The sequence below is a fragment of the Nicotiana sylvestris genome, chromosome 12 (assembly GCF_000393655.2).
Source record: "Nicotiana sylvestris chromosome 12, ASM39365v2, whole genome shotgun sequence".
Lineage (NCBI taxonomy): Eukaryota > Viridiplantae > Streptophyta > Magnoliopsida > Solanales > Solanaceae > Nicotiana > Nicotiana sylvestris.
Genome location: NC_091068.1, coordinates 94,595,352 through 94,614,708, shown reverse-complemented (window position 1 = coordinate 94,614,708; position 19,357 = coordinate 94,595,352). Strand labels below are relative to the sequence as shown.

Below are 19,357 nucleotides of genomic sequence, written 5' to 3'. Positions count from 1 at the left end.
CTAAAATCTTTGCAAATGCGAAGGGAACATCATCGCAAAAGCGATCAATTCTTCGCAAATATGATCCTTCCCTCAGCAACCCAGGTTCGCTAATGCGAAGAATACCTAGCTAATGCGATGGTCACATTTGCTACCAAAACATCGCAATTGTGATCACATCAGAACTAGCAAATCCCACTTCTTAACAAAACACTCTGAAGCTACTCCGATACTCACCCAAGCCCTCGGGGCTCCAAACCAAACACCCATAAAAGTCTAAAAATATAACAAGAACTTTCTCGAGGCCTCAAATCATATCAAACAACGCCGAATTCATGAATCACACCCGCATTCAATCTTAATGAACTTTAGAACTTCAAACTTCCACATTCGATGCTGAAACCTATCAAATCACGTTCGATTGACCTTAAATTTTTCACACAAGTTACATTCGACATTAAGGACCTAATACAACTTCCGGAATTAGAATCCGACACTAATATCAAAAAGTCCACTTCCGGTCAAACTTATCAAAAACCTTCAAATTTCTAACTTTTGCCAAATGACCTCAGAATGACCTACAGACCTACGAATCCACTTTCGGACGCGTTCCCAATACCAGAATCCTCATACTGAGCTATTATCATACTCGGAATCCCAAACGGACATCGATAATATTAAAATGCACTTCAATACAAATTTATGAAATTCTTCCAATAGGCACCAAAATGCTCCCGGGTCATCCAAGACCCGATCCGAACATACACCCAAGTCTGAAATCATCATACTAACATGCTGGAACCTTCAAATCCCAATCCCAAGGTCGTTTACTCAAAAATCCAACCTTAGTCATTTCTTCCAACTTAAAGCTTTCGAAATGAGAATTTTCTTTCCAAATCAACTTCGAACTTGCTGAAGTTCAATTCTAATCACGTGTACAAGTGATGATACCTGAAGTGAAGTTGTTCATGGCCTCAAACGGGCAAACGACGTGCTAAGGCTCAAAACGACCGATCGGGTCGTTACATGCCCGTGCTATGCACTGGCCTATGTCTGGCATTGTTTATACCACTAAAAGATATACTATGTATTGTCCTTGAAAAGGAATATTGCCAGACAGAGCAACATAATCACAGCAAAGGTTCAACACCAAGAAAGCATGTCCTTGGCAAACAAGAAAGTTGGAAACATAAAAATAGACTAACTTTTCCAAAAATTTAAAGTCAAGCATCACAAAACAACCTTACATCAAAATACTCTAAATCTTTATTATCATGAGTTATGGGAGGACGGATAAAAAGCCATGTGCTTTGAAATACTGTCTGAGCCTCTTAGCATGGTGCATCGATTCTTGATATCAAGGCTAGCCTCTCCAAACAAGTAAATTCTTCAGTCAGCCACTCCATAAGTTTCACATTTTCCTCTTTCAAATTTTAATGGCATAATTGAACTTTGGAATAAAATCAATTGTGAGAATTGATGCATTGAAATCAAAGTAAGTTCTTGAAAAGAGTTTATAGAATCCGCTTCAAGGTAAGTATCGTCTAGTAATGTTTCCCTCACATGGATACTTTTCTAGCACTAGATTTAGCATTTAGTTAATTCCAAGAGGAGGCTTACCCTTTAACTTCTTCGTTGATTAGTCCGTACATATCGTTCAACTGTATAAATTTTAATTGTCAGTTTACCTTATTTTTGTTAACACATGCTCTTCTCTTGAATGCGGAGGAGTAGAAGCGCAAACAATCTCCTTCCTCTTGATCCTGAAACTGAATAGACACTTCACAGAGTGAGGAGGGAGGTTGAAGCTAGAACTAGAATAGAAATAGAGGTGGACATCGTAGTTCAAGCATAACTAATAGAGATGGAAGGTAATGTAGAGCATGCGGTGATAGAAGCCGCAAGGCCCAATCTTGCTAATATGACTCAGGCTATTATGAAGCCTGAGATCATAGGGCATTTTGAACTCAAGTAGTACATTGTACAGCTAATTCAGTCCACAGGGCAATATATGGGTCTATCTCAGGAAGATCCGCAGAGGCACATTCAGAATTTCTTGGAAATTACGGATACCTACAATTATCCGAACGTTTCCAAGGACTATGTTAGGCTGACACTTTTTCCCTTCTCACTGTTGGGGGAAGATAAGGAATGGTTGCAGAAAGAGCCCACGAACTCAATCCACACTTGGAATGATCTAGCAAGGAAATTCTTAATCAAGTTTTTCCCCACCAAGCAGACAAAGTCATTGAGGAGTCAGATTTGTGGGTTCGAACAACGGGATGGCGAGACACTTTGTAAAGCCTTTGAAAGATATAAGAAGCTACTCAGAGATTTCCTGCACCATTGTCAGACTGATGAGGTATTGGGACACACTTTTGTTGTCGGGCTAGATAAGGCTTCGAAGATGAATCTTGATCAGCTTGTGGGGGTAGTTGCATGGAGAAACCATATAGTGAAATTCAACTCTTGCTGAATAACTTCACTGCTAATGATCATAGTTGGCAAAGAGAGGGGGATTCACGCAAGGCAAGTTAACAAAAGGCAGTCGGGTTGATTGAGCTTGATGACGTCTCGGCCATGAGAGCTGAGATAGCAAAATTGGCAAACCAAATGAATAGAATGACAATGCAACAGACTCAACAGATGCAACATGTACAACAGATGTCTCTTTGCTGCGAACTATGTGGTGACAACCATATGAGTGACATGTGCCCTACAAATCCAGAATCTATATACTATGTGGGACAACAGAGCAGGGGTCCAATGAATCAGAATGCACAATATGGGAACACTTATAACCCAAATTGGAAGAATCATCCCAACTTCTCATGGGGTGGAAATCAGCCGAATCAGAATCATTATAAACCCCAAGGAAATTTCAATCAACCTCAGAAGCCACCTCAACAGGTAGAAGAGAATGGGAATGATTTGCTGAAGCAGTTGTTGCTTTACAATCAACAGCTCAGGATCAATTTCAGAAATTTGGAGCGCCAAATGGGACAACTTGCCAGTGCTCAAAACACTAGACCAATTGGAGCTCTCCCGAGTGATACTGAGCCTAATCCTAAGGCTCAAGTCAATGCGGTTACCTTGAGAAATGGAAGAGAATTAAAAGAAGTTCCAGAGAAAAAGAAGTATACATCTAGACCTGAAGGAGAATTACTTCCTAAGCCCGTTGAGGAGAATAAGAATGAAAACCCAGAAATTGTGACAAGGCCACCACCTCCGTTTCCACAAAGACTTCAAAAGCAAAAAGATGATGCTATGTACAAGAAATTCTTAGATATTTTGAGCCAAGTGCGTGTGAATTTGCCTTTGGTGGAAATTTTGCAAAAAGTGCCTAAGTATGCAAAGTATCTCAGAGATATTGTGGCAAATAAGTGAAGACATACAGAGTTTGAAACAGTTGCACTTACTGAAGAGTGCAATGCTAGAGTTCACAGTAAACGTCCTCCTAAGTTGAAGGATCCTGGGTGTTTTACAATTCCTCTATCTATCGGAAAAGAAGAAGTTGGTAGAGCCCTGTGTGATTTAAGAACTTGTATAAATTTGATGCCATCCTCTTTGTTCAAGCAACTCGGATTAGGGGTGCTTAGACCTACTACAATCACTTTACAGTTAGCAGATAGTCACTAGTCATGCCAGAAGGAATTATTGAGGATGTGTTAGTTTGAGTGGGGAAGTTTATTCTTCCTGCTGATTTTATTGTTCTTGATTACGAGGCAGATGAGGAAGTACCCATTATTTTGGGGTGACCATTCTTAGCTACTGGTGGAGCGATTATTGATGTGAGGGAAGGAAAGTTAAAGATGAGAGTTGATGATGAGGAAATAACTTTTAATGTGTACAAGGCACTTAAGCTCCCTAAGCATTATGAGGACTTGTGCATGATTACTGTGGTAGAATCGAAGGGGATATAGCAGAGTCCTTATGTGAATTATAGTGATCCATATAGGACAACTGAATTAGAGGAGGTAGTGTTGCAAGCTGAGTGTGTAAAGACAATTGCGAAAAGAGCCAGAGATGAAAGAGGAGACCTTCCGAGAGTGTGCAAAAAGGATAGACTTCATCGGAGAAAGAAGAAGAGAAAGCGCCCAGCCTGAGCAGAGTAGCAGAGTCGTGCCACGACTATAAATAAGGCACTTGTTAATTTTAATTTTTTATTTTTTATATAGTGTCAAGTTTCGTGTTGTTTTTATTTTGCAGAGTAGGTGAAGTCTGAGTACCCAAAGTTGAAGATGACGAGAATGTTGAGCTTAAGTGTGGGGTCGTCCCGACCCTTACTATTGAGGATCATGTCTGAGCTAGGCCTGAGAGGGCCTCAGGGAGTATTTCTCACTCTTGCTTTAATATCTTTATCTGTGATCATGCATCGATGACCATGCATAATATAATTGTGGGGTGGGAAACTACTTTCTGAAGTGTAAATTGTATAAAACTATTTTTTAAATTTAGTTTTTCTTTTAGAACACGTAGTAGACATAGTCTAGGTTTAAAAAAAATAAAAATAAAATAACGAAAATTGAAAAAAGTAATTTAGAAAATGTTCAGACTTTTCCCGACGATGGATCTTTTGGATAATTTTCTTGAGGGATAAAGTCCGATTAAAAACACCAAAAAGATTTTTTTTTAGGATAATTAGGTAGTATCCCTTGATTTTTCTTTGGGCGCTGGTTCTTTTCCAAGGATGTAGCTTGAACCGGGTACTTTATTTTTTTTTTGTAGTTTAGGAAGAAACTGAGGCGATCTAAGATATTCATTGACATGGTTGATGATGGCACATTAGGCTAGGACATACATTCTGTTTTCCCATGTATTTGGTTTTGAATTGTGAAGCCTAAGTAAAGTAAATAACCTATTTTGTGACGACTTTTTTTCAGTTGTTTGGCTTGTATGCCACATAGTGCAATATTGCTTAAATTTCTCAATTATGTGTGCTTGCTCGACTTGAGAGTTAAACAGAACCGTCTTAATTGAGTCATGTGCAACGTGTGTGTGAGGATTTATGATCTTCTGTGCTGTCCAGTGAAGTCTAGAACTTGCCCGCATGTGAATTGAAGCGAAATTTTAAGTTGTGCTAATCTAGGAAATGACGTAGGCATTTTCTTGCTTGATCATGAATGTGCTTGTCATATAAAAATAAAATTTTCCGTTGCTAGCCCCTTTGAGCCTACAGACCTTTTATTTGGCAACCACATTACAAGTCATACCCCTATTTTGTTCTTAGTTTGAGATTGATTGAAACTTTACCTCCTAAGGCACTTAGTCGCTAGAAGAAGTAAGGTGAGATATTGGGGAGTATTTTTCGAGTGGAACCATGGAAGGGCCCGTTGGTGCACTAAGGTTGAAATTAAAAGTCACTAGCCAATGAACTTTAATGTATGGAGTGTGTAAAGAAAAGAAAAAAAAAAGAGAAAAGAAAAGAAAAATTGCAAGAAAAGAAAAAAAAATGATAGTTAAAGTATGTAAAAAAGTACGCACCTCCAATTCTTAATGATTTGTGCTAGTGGAATTATAGAAGCGCTTAATTGAAAAGAGGGCTATGTTGTATATGGCAAGTGAATTGGTTGAGAAGAGTATGTACTTGACTTGTGAATGTAGTGTATTAAAATTCTTAGGACGGTTAGTCACTATTTCTAAATGTATCATACCCGTCCCTTAGCCTACATTACAACCTTAAAGTCCTAATTGATCCTAGATTTGGCTAGCTTAAATTAGTAGAGATATACACTACGGGCAAGCTTATGGTATGACCACGTGATGCATATGAATTCTTTGTGAGAGTGAGCGAATGTTTTTCAATTGTATGATGTCCTTAATCTATATTCAAAAGCATATTTGAATGTTTGGACTAATCTATATTCACTCTTTGTTTGTTGGTGAGGGCACATGATCTCATGAATGATTGGTAATGTTTTAAACTTTCTTGTTGGGTAAGTACATGAATTGAGGGTGCTTAGTGGTTGCAAGTCGGCTTTTGAGGTTGGGTGGTGACAAATAGGTTGTTAGAATTGATTGAATTGAAATATTATACTTGGGCATGCTTAAACGGAAAGAATGTGAAATTTTGTGTGTTCATGCTTGTGTGCCGGTATTGATCACAGTCAAGGGTATAGTGTGTGGTTAAAAGTTAAGGTTCTACTCTATAATTGAGACTTTGTACGTGTTGGAGGGTAGTAGATTGTCCCATTGCTCGAGGACGAGCAAGAGTCTAAGTGTGGGGTGTTGATGTTTAGCTTAAAGCATATATGTTTCTATGTATATCGCCTCATATTTTACTTTTGTTTCGTGAATTTGGGATGTCAAATGCTATGATTTATATTAATTTGAAGTTTTTTTATGTGTAGGAATGATTCGGGAGAAATTGGGGGCGAAACGCGCAAGATTTGACCCAAAACAAACGAAACCAAGAAACTTGCGAATTTGGGCGCCACAGGTGGCTCCCAGCCCTACCTGTGACGCCAAAAACTGTAGCTAAAAATATTGGAGCGCCATGGAAACTTGTTGCTCCTAAACGCACACGCAAGTATACGTGGTTGACAAGTAATATAGGATTGTAAGTCCAGATATCGTACCCACAGGGACCTGTGATTAACTATCAACTAAATTAAACCAAACAATTAATCTATTTAAGCGAATCCTAACGTATGTATATTTAACTAAAATTAATCTAGAGTAATAAATTAAGAGATTTAAGAAAACAAGTTGGCAAATTATAGAGACGAATTCAATGTGAGTTAATATTCTAGAGCTATGGGTTAGCTAACAATCCCGTTGAGTTTTACACTTAAATCGTCTAATTAATTTATCTGGTTTATTGGTTGACAGGGTTAATATTGCTCGTAGCCTTCTCCCAAAGTACAACTCGCTTATTCAAGCTAATATAACGCCTATATTCCTATGGAATTAGAATTAATAAGAACACATTAATAATTCTTGTATAGTAACCGAGCAAGGCGATTAGTTATATTCCTATCCTAACCGTAAATCCGCTCTCCCTAAGAGTTAAGATCTTGCTCTACTCAATCTTATATGCAATCTAAAATTCCCTCTCCCGAGTTCAATCCTAGATTCGTAGATAGTATTCAATTGGTGATCAAGAAATCAAATAATTAAGCGCAAGATTGAATAAATAAACCAATATGATAAAATAATAAGAACAATTCAAGCTTCAAACCACAACGTTCATGTAGCATCCAAAACTCTAGAACTAATGAACTATGAAATTAAAGGAAGAGAAGAGAAGAAAAACTAGTTAGAAGCCTCCTCCAAGCGTGGTGTGTGTTCTTCCACGTGAATTCCCCTCCAAAATATATTGGATATCTCCAAAGTGGCGTCTTCTCCTCAAAAATATGTTTAGTCTTACTTTTATACGTGTTGGGTAGGTCTAGGGCCGAAATAACCTTGTCCCGGGTAAAATTGGACAAATTGCACGTCACTGGCACCCTGGCTAGCGCCAGGCGCCCTCCACGGAGCTATAAAAATTTTGCTACTGTTTTTGGCGCCACAGGTAGGGCTGGGCGCCACCTGTGGAGCTGAAATGTCCAACTTTCCTATTTTTGTCCGTTTTGGATCTAATTTCGCACATATCGCCCCCGATTGCTCCTGGATCATTCCTACACATAAAAACACAACAAATTAATATAAATCAACGCATTTTACATCCTAAATCCACGAAACAAAAGTAAAATATGAGGCGATATACATACAAATATATATACTTTAAGCGAAACATCAACACCCCATACTTAGAATCTTGCTCGTCCTCGAGCAATGGGACTATCAAATAAACCCCCAACCACGTACAAGTCTCAATTATAGAGGAGCATTTTAACTTTTAACTACACACTATACCCTTGACTATGATCAATACCAACACACGAGCATGAACATACAAAGTTTCACATTCTTCCCGTTTAAGCATGCCTAAGTATAATATTTCAATTCAATAAACTCCAATAATCTATTCGTCACCACCCAACTTCAAAAGCCGACTTGTAACCACTAAGCACTCTCAACTCACGCACTCACCCAACAAGAAAGTTTACAACATTACCAATCATTCATGAGATCATGTGCCCTCACCAACAAACAAAAGAGTGAATATAGATTAGTCCCCACATTCAAATATGCTTTTGAATATAGATTAAGGTCATCACACAATTGAACAAAATTCGCTCACTTTCACAAAGAATTCATATGCATCCCGTTGTCGTACCATAAGCTTGCCCATATGGTATATCTCTACTAATTTAAGCTAGCCAAATCTAGGATCAATTAAGACTTTAAGGTTGTAATGTAGGCTAAGGGACGAGTATGATATATTTAGAAATAGTGACTAACCCTCCTAAGCACTGTAATACACTACATTCACAAGTCAAATACATATTCTTCTCGACCAATTCACTTGCCACAAACCATATGCACATAGCCCTTACTTTTATTAAGCACTTCTATACTCCCACTAGCACAAATTATTAAGAATTGGAGGTGTGTACTTTTTTACATACTTTAAATATCATTTTTTATCTTTTCTGTTTCTTCTTCTTTTTTTTTTCTTTTTCTTCACACGCTCCATACATTAAAGTTCATCGGCTAGTGACTTTTGATTTCAACATTTAGTGCACCTACGGACCCTTCCATGGTTCCACTTAAAATCTACTCCCCAATATCTCACCTTACTTCATTTAGCGACTAAGTGCTTTAGGAGGTAAAGGTTCAATCAATCTCAAACTAAGAACAAAATAGGGGTATGGCTTGTAATGTGGTTGCCAAAGAAAAGGTATGTAGGCTCAAAGGGGCTAGCAATGGAAAATTTTATTTTTATGTGACAAGCACATCCATGATCAAGCAAGAAAATGCCTACGTCATTTCCTAGATTAGCACAACTTACAATTTCGCTTCAATTAACACATGGGGCAAGTTCTAGACTATAGAGGATAGCATAGAAAAACACAAATACTCACACACACACATTGTACATGACTCAATCAAGACGGTTCTGTTCAACTCTCAAATCAAGCAAGCACACATAATTGAGAAATTTAAGTAATATTACATTATATGGCATACGAGTCAAACAACTGAGAAAAGGCGTCACAAAATAGGCTATTTACTTTACTTAGGCTTCACAATTCAAACCAAATACATGAAAAAATAGAATATATGTCATAGCCTAATGTGCCAGCATCAACCATGTCAATGAGTATCTCAGAGCGACTCAGTTTCTTCCTAAATTAATCCTAAAAAAATAAATAAAGTACCCGGTTCGAGCTACACCCTTGAAAAAGAACCGACGCCCAAAGAAAAACCAAGGGATACTACCTAACTATTCTAAAAAAAAATCTTTTTGGCATTTTTAATCGGACTTTATCCCTCAAGAAAATTGTCCAAAAGATCCATCGTCGGGAAAAGTCCGAACTTTTTCTAATTTGTTTTTTCAATTTTCGTTTTTTTAATTATTTTTTTTATTTTTTATTTTTACCTAGACCATTTCTACTACGAGTTCTAAAAGAAAAACTAAATAAAAAAATAGTTTTTGTATAATTACACTTAAGAAAGTAGTTTCCCCACCCCACACTTATATTATGCATAGTCCTCGATGCATGATCATAGATAAAAATATTAAAACAAGGGTGAGAAATACTCCTTGAGGCTATCTCGGGCCTAGCTCGGACATGATCTCAATATTAAGGGTCGGGACGACACCACACTTAAGCTCAAATATGCTCCTCAGCTTTAACTTTGGTTACTCAGACTTCCCCTGCTCTGTAAAACCAAAACAACACGAAACTTGACACTATATAAAAAAAATTAAAAAATTAAAATACAAGCTGAGTTGCCTCCCAACAAGCGCCTTATTTATAGTCGTGGCACGATTCCATCACTTTCACCACTTTTCCTTCCACTTTGAAGATATGAATTGTGCCCCCAATTTTGCATCTATTTTTCTGTCACGTTCCTGGGATGGTGGTGTAAAAATAAAGGAACCAAGCAATAGATATTGCATCTTGCACTTCTCGGCCCTTAAGTGAGGAATGTCATTTTGCCTCCTTGGTATGACAAATTTCAGAATATAAACACTTTGTTCCTCATCCATTGACTCCTCCATATGCTCGACTGGATCAATTCCCATGTCACCAACCAAATACAATATTCAAAAGTGTTTAGAATGAGGCCCAATACGCTCCAACTCCAAAATTACATTATTTTTGACATCCTCAATTTTGCACTCTTTGTCAACCTTGACATCATTAATAATATTTTGGTTGAATTGTTGGAATTCCTCTTTCCTCTCAATAAGTTGGCCAGTATCTACGACAATTGGTTGTACGACATCAGACGCCTCAACCTTTTCATTCAATTGAGCCTGCATGTCATAGATATCTGAGCCAAATTGGTCTATCTCTTGCTTGAGCTCAGTTCTTCCTCCTATTAGTTATTCTGTCATATTTGAAAGACCATCACGGAGAAACTCTTGAGATTTTATTAGTTGAGCTTATTCCTTTAGTCAAGATTGGCTCACTACATCTGCTTTTTCAAAATTTTCCTCTTGCTGGTATTCGCTCTCTTCATTTAGTTCTTCCATATTGGCCTTCATTCTTGTGATTTTTACCTCATTATTTTCATATCTTTTTGGAGTACATCCTGTTGCTGTGCTACTTGCCTCAAAATATCCCTAATATATGCATCAGGTTTTATATCATGCACTTCATTACCCCTAGCAAACTCACAAATATTATTAGAAACAACATAATAAGAGTACTGAGAAGGATAATAAGAATTAGGACAACCATCCCAATGGCCACCTTAACCACCACACATGTGACAAATATTCCACCCATAAGATTAAGATTCATAATTTTTCCACAAGTGTGGTCCTCCACAATATGGACAAGGATCACCATAATAAGAATAACCCATATTCGACCAATTATCATTCCAAGATGTCATGTCAATAAAGATAATAAAATATTAAACTAAGTTAAAAATAAAAAATAAAAATAAAAACTTGAATAGGCAAAAAATAAAAATCCAATCTACTAGAATAGTTAATTTCTAAGTCCCCGGCAACGGCGCCAAAAACTTGTTGCTCCCAAACGCACACACAAGTATACGTGGTCAACAAGTAATATAAGATTGTAAGTCCAGATATCGTACCCACAGAGACTTGTGATTAACTATCAACTAAATTAAACCAAACAATTAATCTATTTAAGCGAATCCTAACGTATGAATATTTAACTAAAATTAATCTAGAGTAACAAATTAAGAGATTAAAGAAAACAAGTTGGCAAATTATAGAGACGAATTCAATGTGAGTGAATATTCTAGAGCTATGGGTTAGCTAACAATCCCGTTGAGTTTTTCACTTAAATCGTCTAATTAATTTATCTGGTTTATTGGTTGACAGGGTTAATATTGCTTGTAGCCTTCTCTCAAATTACAACTCGTCTATTCAAGCTAATCTAACGCCTATATTCCTATAGAATTATAATTAACAAGAACGCATTAATAATTCCTGTATAGTAACCGAGCAACGATTAGGTATATTCCTATCCTAACCGTAAATCCGCTCTCCCTAAGAGTTAAGATCTTGCTCTACTCAATCTTATATGTAATCTAGAATTCCCTCTCCCGAGTTCAATCCTAGATTCGTAGATAGTATTCAATTGGTGATCAAGCAATCAAATAATTAAGCGCAAGATTGAATAAATAAACCAATATGATAAAATAATAAGAACAATCCAAGCTTCAAACCACAACGTTCATGTAGCATCCAAAACTCTAGAACTAATGAACTATGAAATTAAAGGAAGAGAAGAGAAGAAAAACTAGTTAGAAGCCTCCTCCAAGCGTGGTGTGTGTTCTTCCAAGTGAATTCCCCTCCAAAATATGTTAGATATCTCCAAAGTGGCGTCTTCTCCTCAAAAATATGTTTAGTCTTGCTTTTATACGTGTTGGGTAGGTTTAGGGCCGAAATAACCTTGTCCCGAGTAAAATTGGACAAATTTCACGTCACTAGTGCCCTCCGCGGCGCTGTAAAAATTTTGCTACTGTTTTTGGCGCCGCAGGTAGGGCTGGGCGCCACCTGTGGCACCGAAATGTCCAACTTTCCTGTTTTTGTCCGTTTTGGCTTTAATTTCGCACATATCACCCCCGATTGCTCCCGGATCATTCCTACACATAAAAACACATCAAATTAATATAAATCAGCACATTTTACATCCTAAATCCACAAAACAAAAGTAAAATATGAGGCGATATACATACAAATATATATACTTGAAGCGAATCATCAACAATCAATGCTATAAAGAAAGATCGTGGAACCATGACCTGCACAGAACAATATAAGCAAGGAAAAGAAGGGAAGCTTAGAAAAGAAATAATTAGGGATGGCAATTGGGGCGGGACGGGGCAGGGCAATTTTTGACCCACTAAGATTTTGACCGGCCCTGCCCTGCCCCGTTTAGCTTTGTTCCAAAATTTTGCCCTGTCCTGCCCTGCCCCGCCCTATTAAGCCCTGCCCCATTTAGATTTACTTTCACCTTTTTTTTTTTTTTTTTTTAAAAAAAAATTTCTTTCAGATTTCTTTCTCTGTCTTATCTATTGTCTTCGGGCGTTGATGACTCAAATTAAGCTCCATTTCAGATATGGTCGTTTTCCAATATTGGATTCTCAATCTCTTCCCATCCTGACCATTATAATTGGTTGAATCGGTCAACTAGGCTCATAGACAAAAAAAATATATAGAGGAAATGGTACGACATTATAACACATTACAATTTAAAATAAAAATATGATATTACAAAGGTTCCTGATATTTTAACTGCTATTATATTATCGATCTCACACGTCCAGACATAAAGATCTCTTATGAAAATGAGCCATAAAAAAATGACCTTACAATGGATTCAGTAGCGCTGCAGCAACATTTTTATCCAATGGATTCAATATCATTTTCCTTTGTCACTAAACCCAGTTATGTAATAACATAAACATTTGTTGACCAAGAATGACGTATTATAGTAAAATGTCAGTAGGCAGCCCCAATTGCCATCCCTAGAAATAATTGAACTCAAAGCAAATGATGCAAATATTAAAGACATTACTTCCCGCGCATTTTTTCATTGTCTTCCTTTCACCATAAGCAAATGTAGATATCTTTTAAAACATAAATTGCTAAACATTCGCTCAAATGATTAACAGCTGCATCTTTTATGTTAGAGCATTCTCTGCATGATGTTATAATGAGATGTTCCTCATTACGTCCTTGTACTGACATCAGAATAGAAAAAATATTTCTTTGACCACATATGTGATCTCAAACTTATAATGCACCAGTTATTCTCTTGTTATTCTTCCTTTTTAATCAAGCTAAGAAAGTTAATTTTTCACCCAAGTATAGAATGTCTCATTGAGTTTCTCTTCCCTTCATAGTTTTGAGTTAAATTATATAACAAAAACTATCTGCTCAAGACCAGAGAAAGTTAAATGACAAAATCAGTCAATATTCACTTTGAAGAAAGTTCAATTTGCGTTCACGTTAAAGAAATAAAGGAAACCAAAGTATTACTTTGTATTGTTGCAAGGACACCGGAAGAGCTACCTTCAGGTTGTACCACACCAATAGATGTATCAAAATCAAAGCTAAACCTATAACAAGCTTTTTCGAATTATTAGGGCAATAAACTTGTACTTTGATAAGTTCTCCTAATGTTCAAAAGGATTTTCCGGTGATAGTTTACATTCTACATCTTTCTTCGTATCCTTTTTGAAAACCACATTTTTCTTTGAATCATACTTTTATTTTCCACATCCTTTTCATTAAATAACTTAAGAGCAAGAATTCTTTCCTTTTTGTCGTATCTTGTCGCATATTGCTTCTACCAGAAACTGTATGGGTCAAAATCCGACTAGAATGGTTGTCCTTAAGCGGAATGATAAGGGGTCGACTAAGCCGTAATCATGCCCACGGGGCGAGATAACAAAAACCACCTCGGTCATCGCCGGGGTCAAATCGTCGGAAAGCTTACATCACAAACAAGCGTCGTGTTCAAGAAAACGACGAAATGTACAGTCGTAAGAAAGTACGCCGGTCAAAGACCATCGAATAAAAGGGAAATGAACTATATATACGGGGAAAACCCAAATAAAAAGGGGATTTTTCACAGAGCTACCGGGAGAAGAGTCAAGAAGAGGAATCTCTTCATTATCAACAGTTCCCTCTCTTCCCCTTCCTTGCTCCCGTGGTTATGACGCATATCTATCCTAGATGTAAGCTCATTTCTCATGTTTGATATACGATTATTTACGTTAAAATGTATTACGCGTTCGTATTCTTCTTCTATCTCGCACTGTAGATGTTTGGATCTGGAATTAATTATGTTTGGCTAAGATTTACCTTATATATTATCAATAATTGGTTCGATAAAAGAGCTGTAGACTTTTTGGTCAAACAAAAACCAATCGTTTAGCTCACATAGGGATCCATTCCCTTGAACCCAAATAGAAAAAATCGTACCTGAACTTATGTGGAACACTTTATCCATTTGATAAATGTTAAGTAATGCCATAACCCACTATATTACCTGGACATGATATACTGACAACAATTCTATTGTTAGATACAACTAAAAGTTCCTCAGCATGTGGCTCTGAATAAAGACAAAAAATCGTGCAAAAGTGAGAGATAAGTCAACCAAGTTTTATCAAAAGAGCAGTTGTCTCTGCCAGCCCTCAAAACTAAATATTTAATATCCTTGATACTGTACTTAACAGTTTTTATACCTTAATGGATTATTAGTGAAAAACTTCTTTTTTTATACTCCAATCTTTTTTATACTAACAAGATTACTGTTTTCTTTTCTCTTTTCCTGTCACGAGCTAATTTTCCAATGTAAGTCATGATGGCGCCCAACGCCGCTGTTAGATAAGTTACTGGTGAACTATCAATTTAATTATTTATTTTATTATTTTTGAAATCATGAATCTTGTTAGGCAGAGACATAAATACGTTTATAAATCATAAATACAAAAAATATTAGTAAGATTATAAAAATAAAAGATGACAATATCAAGCCGAACCATAAACAACAACTAGAGTATCACAAAAATCCGGTGCCACAAGTGCATGAGCATTTACTAAGGAGTACAATAATAATACAACATCTATCTGAAATGTAAATAAGACAGGATAAAGTAAATAGTACGATGGAGACTTTGTGGGCTGCGATACATAGCCTGAAATGCAGCTCAGCATAAAGTCTCCTTAGTGGCTGCGCCTACGCGCCAAGATGACCACCCAATGAACTTGTCAGATCCTGCACATTTAGTGCAGAAGTGCAATATGAGTACATAAATCAACGCGTATCCAGTAAGTACCTAATCTAACTCCGGAGAAGTGATGACGAGGGATCGACATCGACACTTGCTAGAGGTCTAAAGCAATATGATAAATCGTAAGCAGATATGAAATACAACAACAATAATGGGATAAAGCGGTAACCAACATATTCTTTCAAAGTTTTTTTAACGCTATAAACTTCTCAATCTCATATCCTATCTCAACAACTCAGAAAATATCAAGTGGTAATATCAAATGAATAAGGAATACCATATAAAATGCCAGGCATCAGTGGAAGGATAATCTCGTGAATATTCAGACTGCTAGCGATATAATGCACGATTATGTTGAAGTCGTACGGCCCGATCCAGAATAATGGGTACACTGCCGTGGGTCGACCGACACAAATTATAGATGCATATATTACACTGCCGAGGCATACGCCCCCGCTCCACAAGAAAGGAAGAAATTTATCGAATTACGAGTCACGTGCTTACAAAAGCTCGGCCTAGTATGTATATGCTTCTACATCAATTTCAATTAAAATTTTAATTAATTAAGCTAGCAAAATGAGTTCATGTTGATACCCAATTTTGCCCTCATATATTTTTCAAATAATATATATACTTTTAAAATATTATTTTGCATCATTATTTAATTTACAAGATTTACATGAGCAATTTTTATAATTTTTCATAATTTTAGAGCTTTTGAATTAATTTTCTTGCATTAAATTGCATAAAATTCAGTAATTATCCCTTTAAATTATTTGTGCTTTAATCATCCAAATTACTATTTTTGCATCCCATACATGTTTCATAATATTTTCATTTCATTTCATCTAATTATGTTTACATTTTAAGCTATTTATTTAAATTTGCAATAGTAGCCTATATTTTGCATTCTTTTTAATTGACATTCATTTAGGGTCAAAATAATATTTTACATTTTCTATAGCTTTATATCATTGTTTAAATTATTAATTTGCATAAATAACATTTTTATATATTTATTTTGCTATTTTGTTAAATTATTTCCCTTTTATTTTCTATTTAAAAGAGCTGGCCCAATTTTTAAACCAGTTTTCGAACCAAAAGGCCCGATATTCTAGCCCAGTAACCCCCAACCCAAAAACCCGCAACCCACTACCCATACTCGTTCAATTAACCTGCCCCAATCTTGGCTGTTGATCTCTAAGATCAACGGCCCACAATCAACCTACCCTTTTTAATTACCCAACCCCAAACTCTAATCCATATTCCCTCTAACCCGCCGCCCTGAAACCTTTCCCCCTTCTCTGAAGAACCCTAATCGTTGCCCTTCCCTAATCCCTCTCCTAATCCGACTTCTAATAGGATTTTCCCCACATTTACTTTCCATATCAGTGTTTTTCTGCTACTGGTTGATTCTCCATGATAACACTTAGTACTTGCCTAAATATGGCAAGTACCACCTCTCCGATTCTGTCCAATCAATTCCAATCTTTTGAATCTGGGCCATATCTTGTCTACACACGTTCAATACTATATTGTGTGAGTCCGATCTCGTTTGGATTTCTGCTGATTTACACTTTTCCTAAAAACTAGGGTTTACCGAATTTCCCTCTTAAATCAATTTCAAATTAATTTGCATGTTTTCTTTCCTTATTTGTTGTTTAATTTACTCCATTTTCTTATGTGTTTGTTCGATTTTTGACTGCTATATAAACCCCCTCATTTTCCCTTCTGGGGAGATACTTTTGGAATCCATTTTCTTCACTAAATTTGGGATTTTTGCTACTATCTTGTTCTGTATTCTGTATTGGCCGGCTGAAAGCCAAAGCCACTAACACCTTGTTACTCAACCTGTTCTTGGTGCGAGCATTGCCCTAAGTTCATCGAAGCTCTTGGGAACTTTGACGCATTGGGATTTTGGGTTTTTGTGGAAGTTTGTTCTTTACTGTTCTTCATTAACTAGTGAGTTACTGGACCTTTGTAAATTCGTCCCTATGTATCTGCATTTTTGCATAAGTCTTCACCTCTGAAGTTCATTAGTTTAATGAGTCTTCTATTTTTTTTGTGCAATTCTGTTTGTTCTACTTTAATTTTGGTTCTCCTTAATTTTTACTTCATATTGTTGATAGTTCAAAAGCATACCTGAACCTGAGTTTGAGTAAATTATATTCCTTTCAAGTTCATCCACCCTATGCGTTGCAATTTACTACTGTTTAGAACCTTTGCATTCTTCAGCATCTCTTTGTTGTTTATTTTGCTTTAGGCTATTAATCCTGTTACTTGAACATGCTTTACCTGCATAAATTGTATCCCTTTTAGTAGACTAGTCAATTGGGTTCAAAACATGAGTATGCACTAACTATATGACACAAGTCTGTTTCCTATCCTATTCTGAATTGCTGTGATGATATCCTGCCTATATAGCATGTTTGATCCTGTTAGTATGCCTTTATCATGTTTTGATCTCCTTGACTTCCCAGTAGTTGCAATAATCTGTTCTCATCATGCATAAACTCTGCTGCCAATTAATATAATTGTCTCTTGTAACACTAAAACATATGCTTAGCGTAATTTGAACCTTTTCTTTTATTATGAGTCTGTGTATGCTACTTTCACCAATCCTGCAAACCTGTTCTGATGATGTGTGACTACTTATGCACTTGGTGTTAAACATGTTCTTCTGAATCTTACTAAGTCATTTCTAAAGCCCTAAGGCCTGTTTGATAATCTACTTTATATACTCAACTTGACTATGTTTGTATCCCCTCAGCTTTGTCTCTGAACCTTGGTTTACTATCCTTCACTTGTCATCTGTGCTTTCTTGAGTTCCCATTCTTAGGCGACTGAAAGTCAAGGCTACCTAAGTTCTACTATTGACCACCCTAATGTGAGCACTGCTTGGAGTCCAATTGAGACCCTTGTGAACTCTGACACACTAGGGCTTGGTCCTTAGTCATTCCCTTAATCTCAAACTACTCCTATTCATCCCATTCTATCCTATTATCTGTTGTATACCTGAATTGACTGATTTAGTGGTGCAACACTTGGTGCTATGGTTTAATTAATTTACTTTGGGCTCCTTTATGGATTTTGGGGTTGTGTGATGAATATGGCCCCATATTAGAGGCCTGGTTATGCCGTGTGAGAGTTACTGAAGGCCCAGAAAATGCTGGGTATTTTTATTTGAGCCTACTGTGGGCCTATTGTAGAATTTAATTTTTGCACCCAAAAATGGATAGATAATATGCCTATAAGACTTGGTAAATTTAGTTGCTATAGGTGTTGTTCAACTACTATGTACACTGTAGAAACCATGCCATTGGAGGAAGCACACAGACACACACACTGTCTGTTAGCAAACATGAGTAGAAGATGCTGCAATTATATTTATTGCTATGTGTTGTTAGAAAACCTGCCTATAGGAATTAATTGTCATTGATGTTTCTTTTAATTCTCATCGCCTACTAGAAATCATGCCTATAGGATTACCAATTGTTCTACTTGGCATTACTCACCTAGAAGTTATGCCTATAGGATTAATATATGATGATAAAATAAGCTCAAAAGTGATGTGTGCTAGAGATCCTGCGTATAGGAAATAATTGCTCGCTAAAATTAGCTAGTGCTAGACCATTCAAACACTGATTCATGTACGTCATATGAATAATTCTGGGACTTTTTCCGTTAGATTTTGTTATACTCAACCGCGTAGATCACCTAGGCATAACACATATAGGATTGGTAACTTAAAACTTGCAATATTCATCTTGTAATACCTGAATAATTTTTGTCTATAAGCAATATCCTGCATCTGAAACTGTCCGCATACTTTGACTCAAAAATCGCCTAGAAAGCATGTCTATAGGTTCAAGATTCTGGATTCTGCATCCTCCTAATTGGCATATGTGTTTGTATGCATTTGTTGTTTAAGTGTGGAGGTCAATGTGAGCCCTTAACTGCTTTTATGTGAAGTCTATACATGTTTTGCTTGTCGCCTAGTTTTGCATTTTTGAGCAGCCTAGATAAAGTCTAG

At 36.6% G+C, this 19,357-nt stretch overlaps 1 protein-coding gene across 1 annotated transcript; it reads left to right on the top strand.

Annotated features, from left to right (window-relative positions):
• Positions 1-2,559: 2,559 nt before the first annotated feature.
• Positions 2,560-3,366, top strand: LOC138883396 (uncharacterized). Its single transcript, XM_070164079.1, has one exon. The coding sequence runs from the start codon at positions 2,560-2,562 to the stop codon at positions 3,364-3,366; it is 807 nt and encodes a 268-aa protein (XP_070020180.1).
• The last annotated feature ends 15,991 nt before the right edge of the window (positions 3,367-19,357 follow it).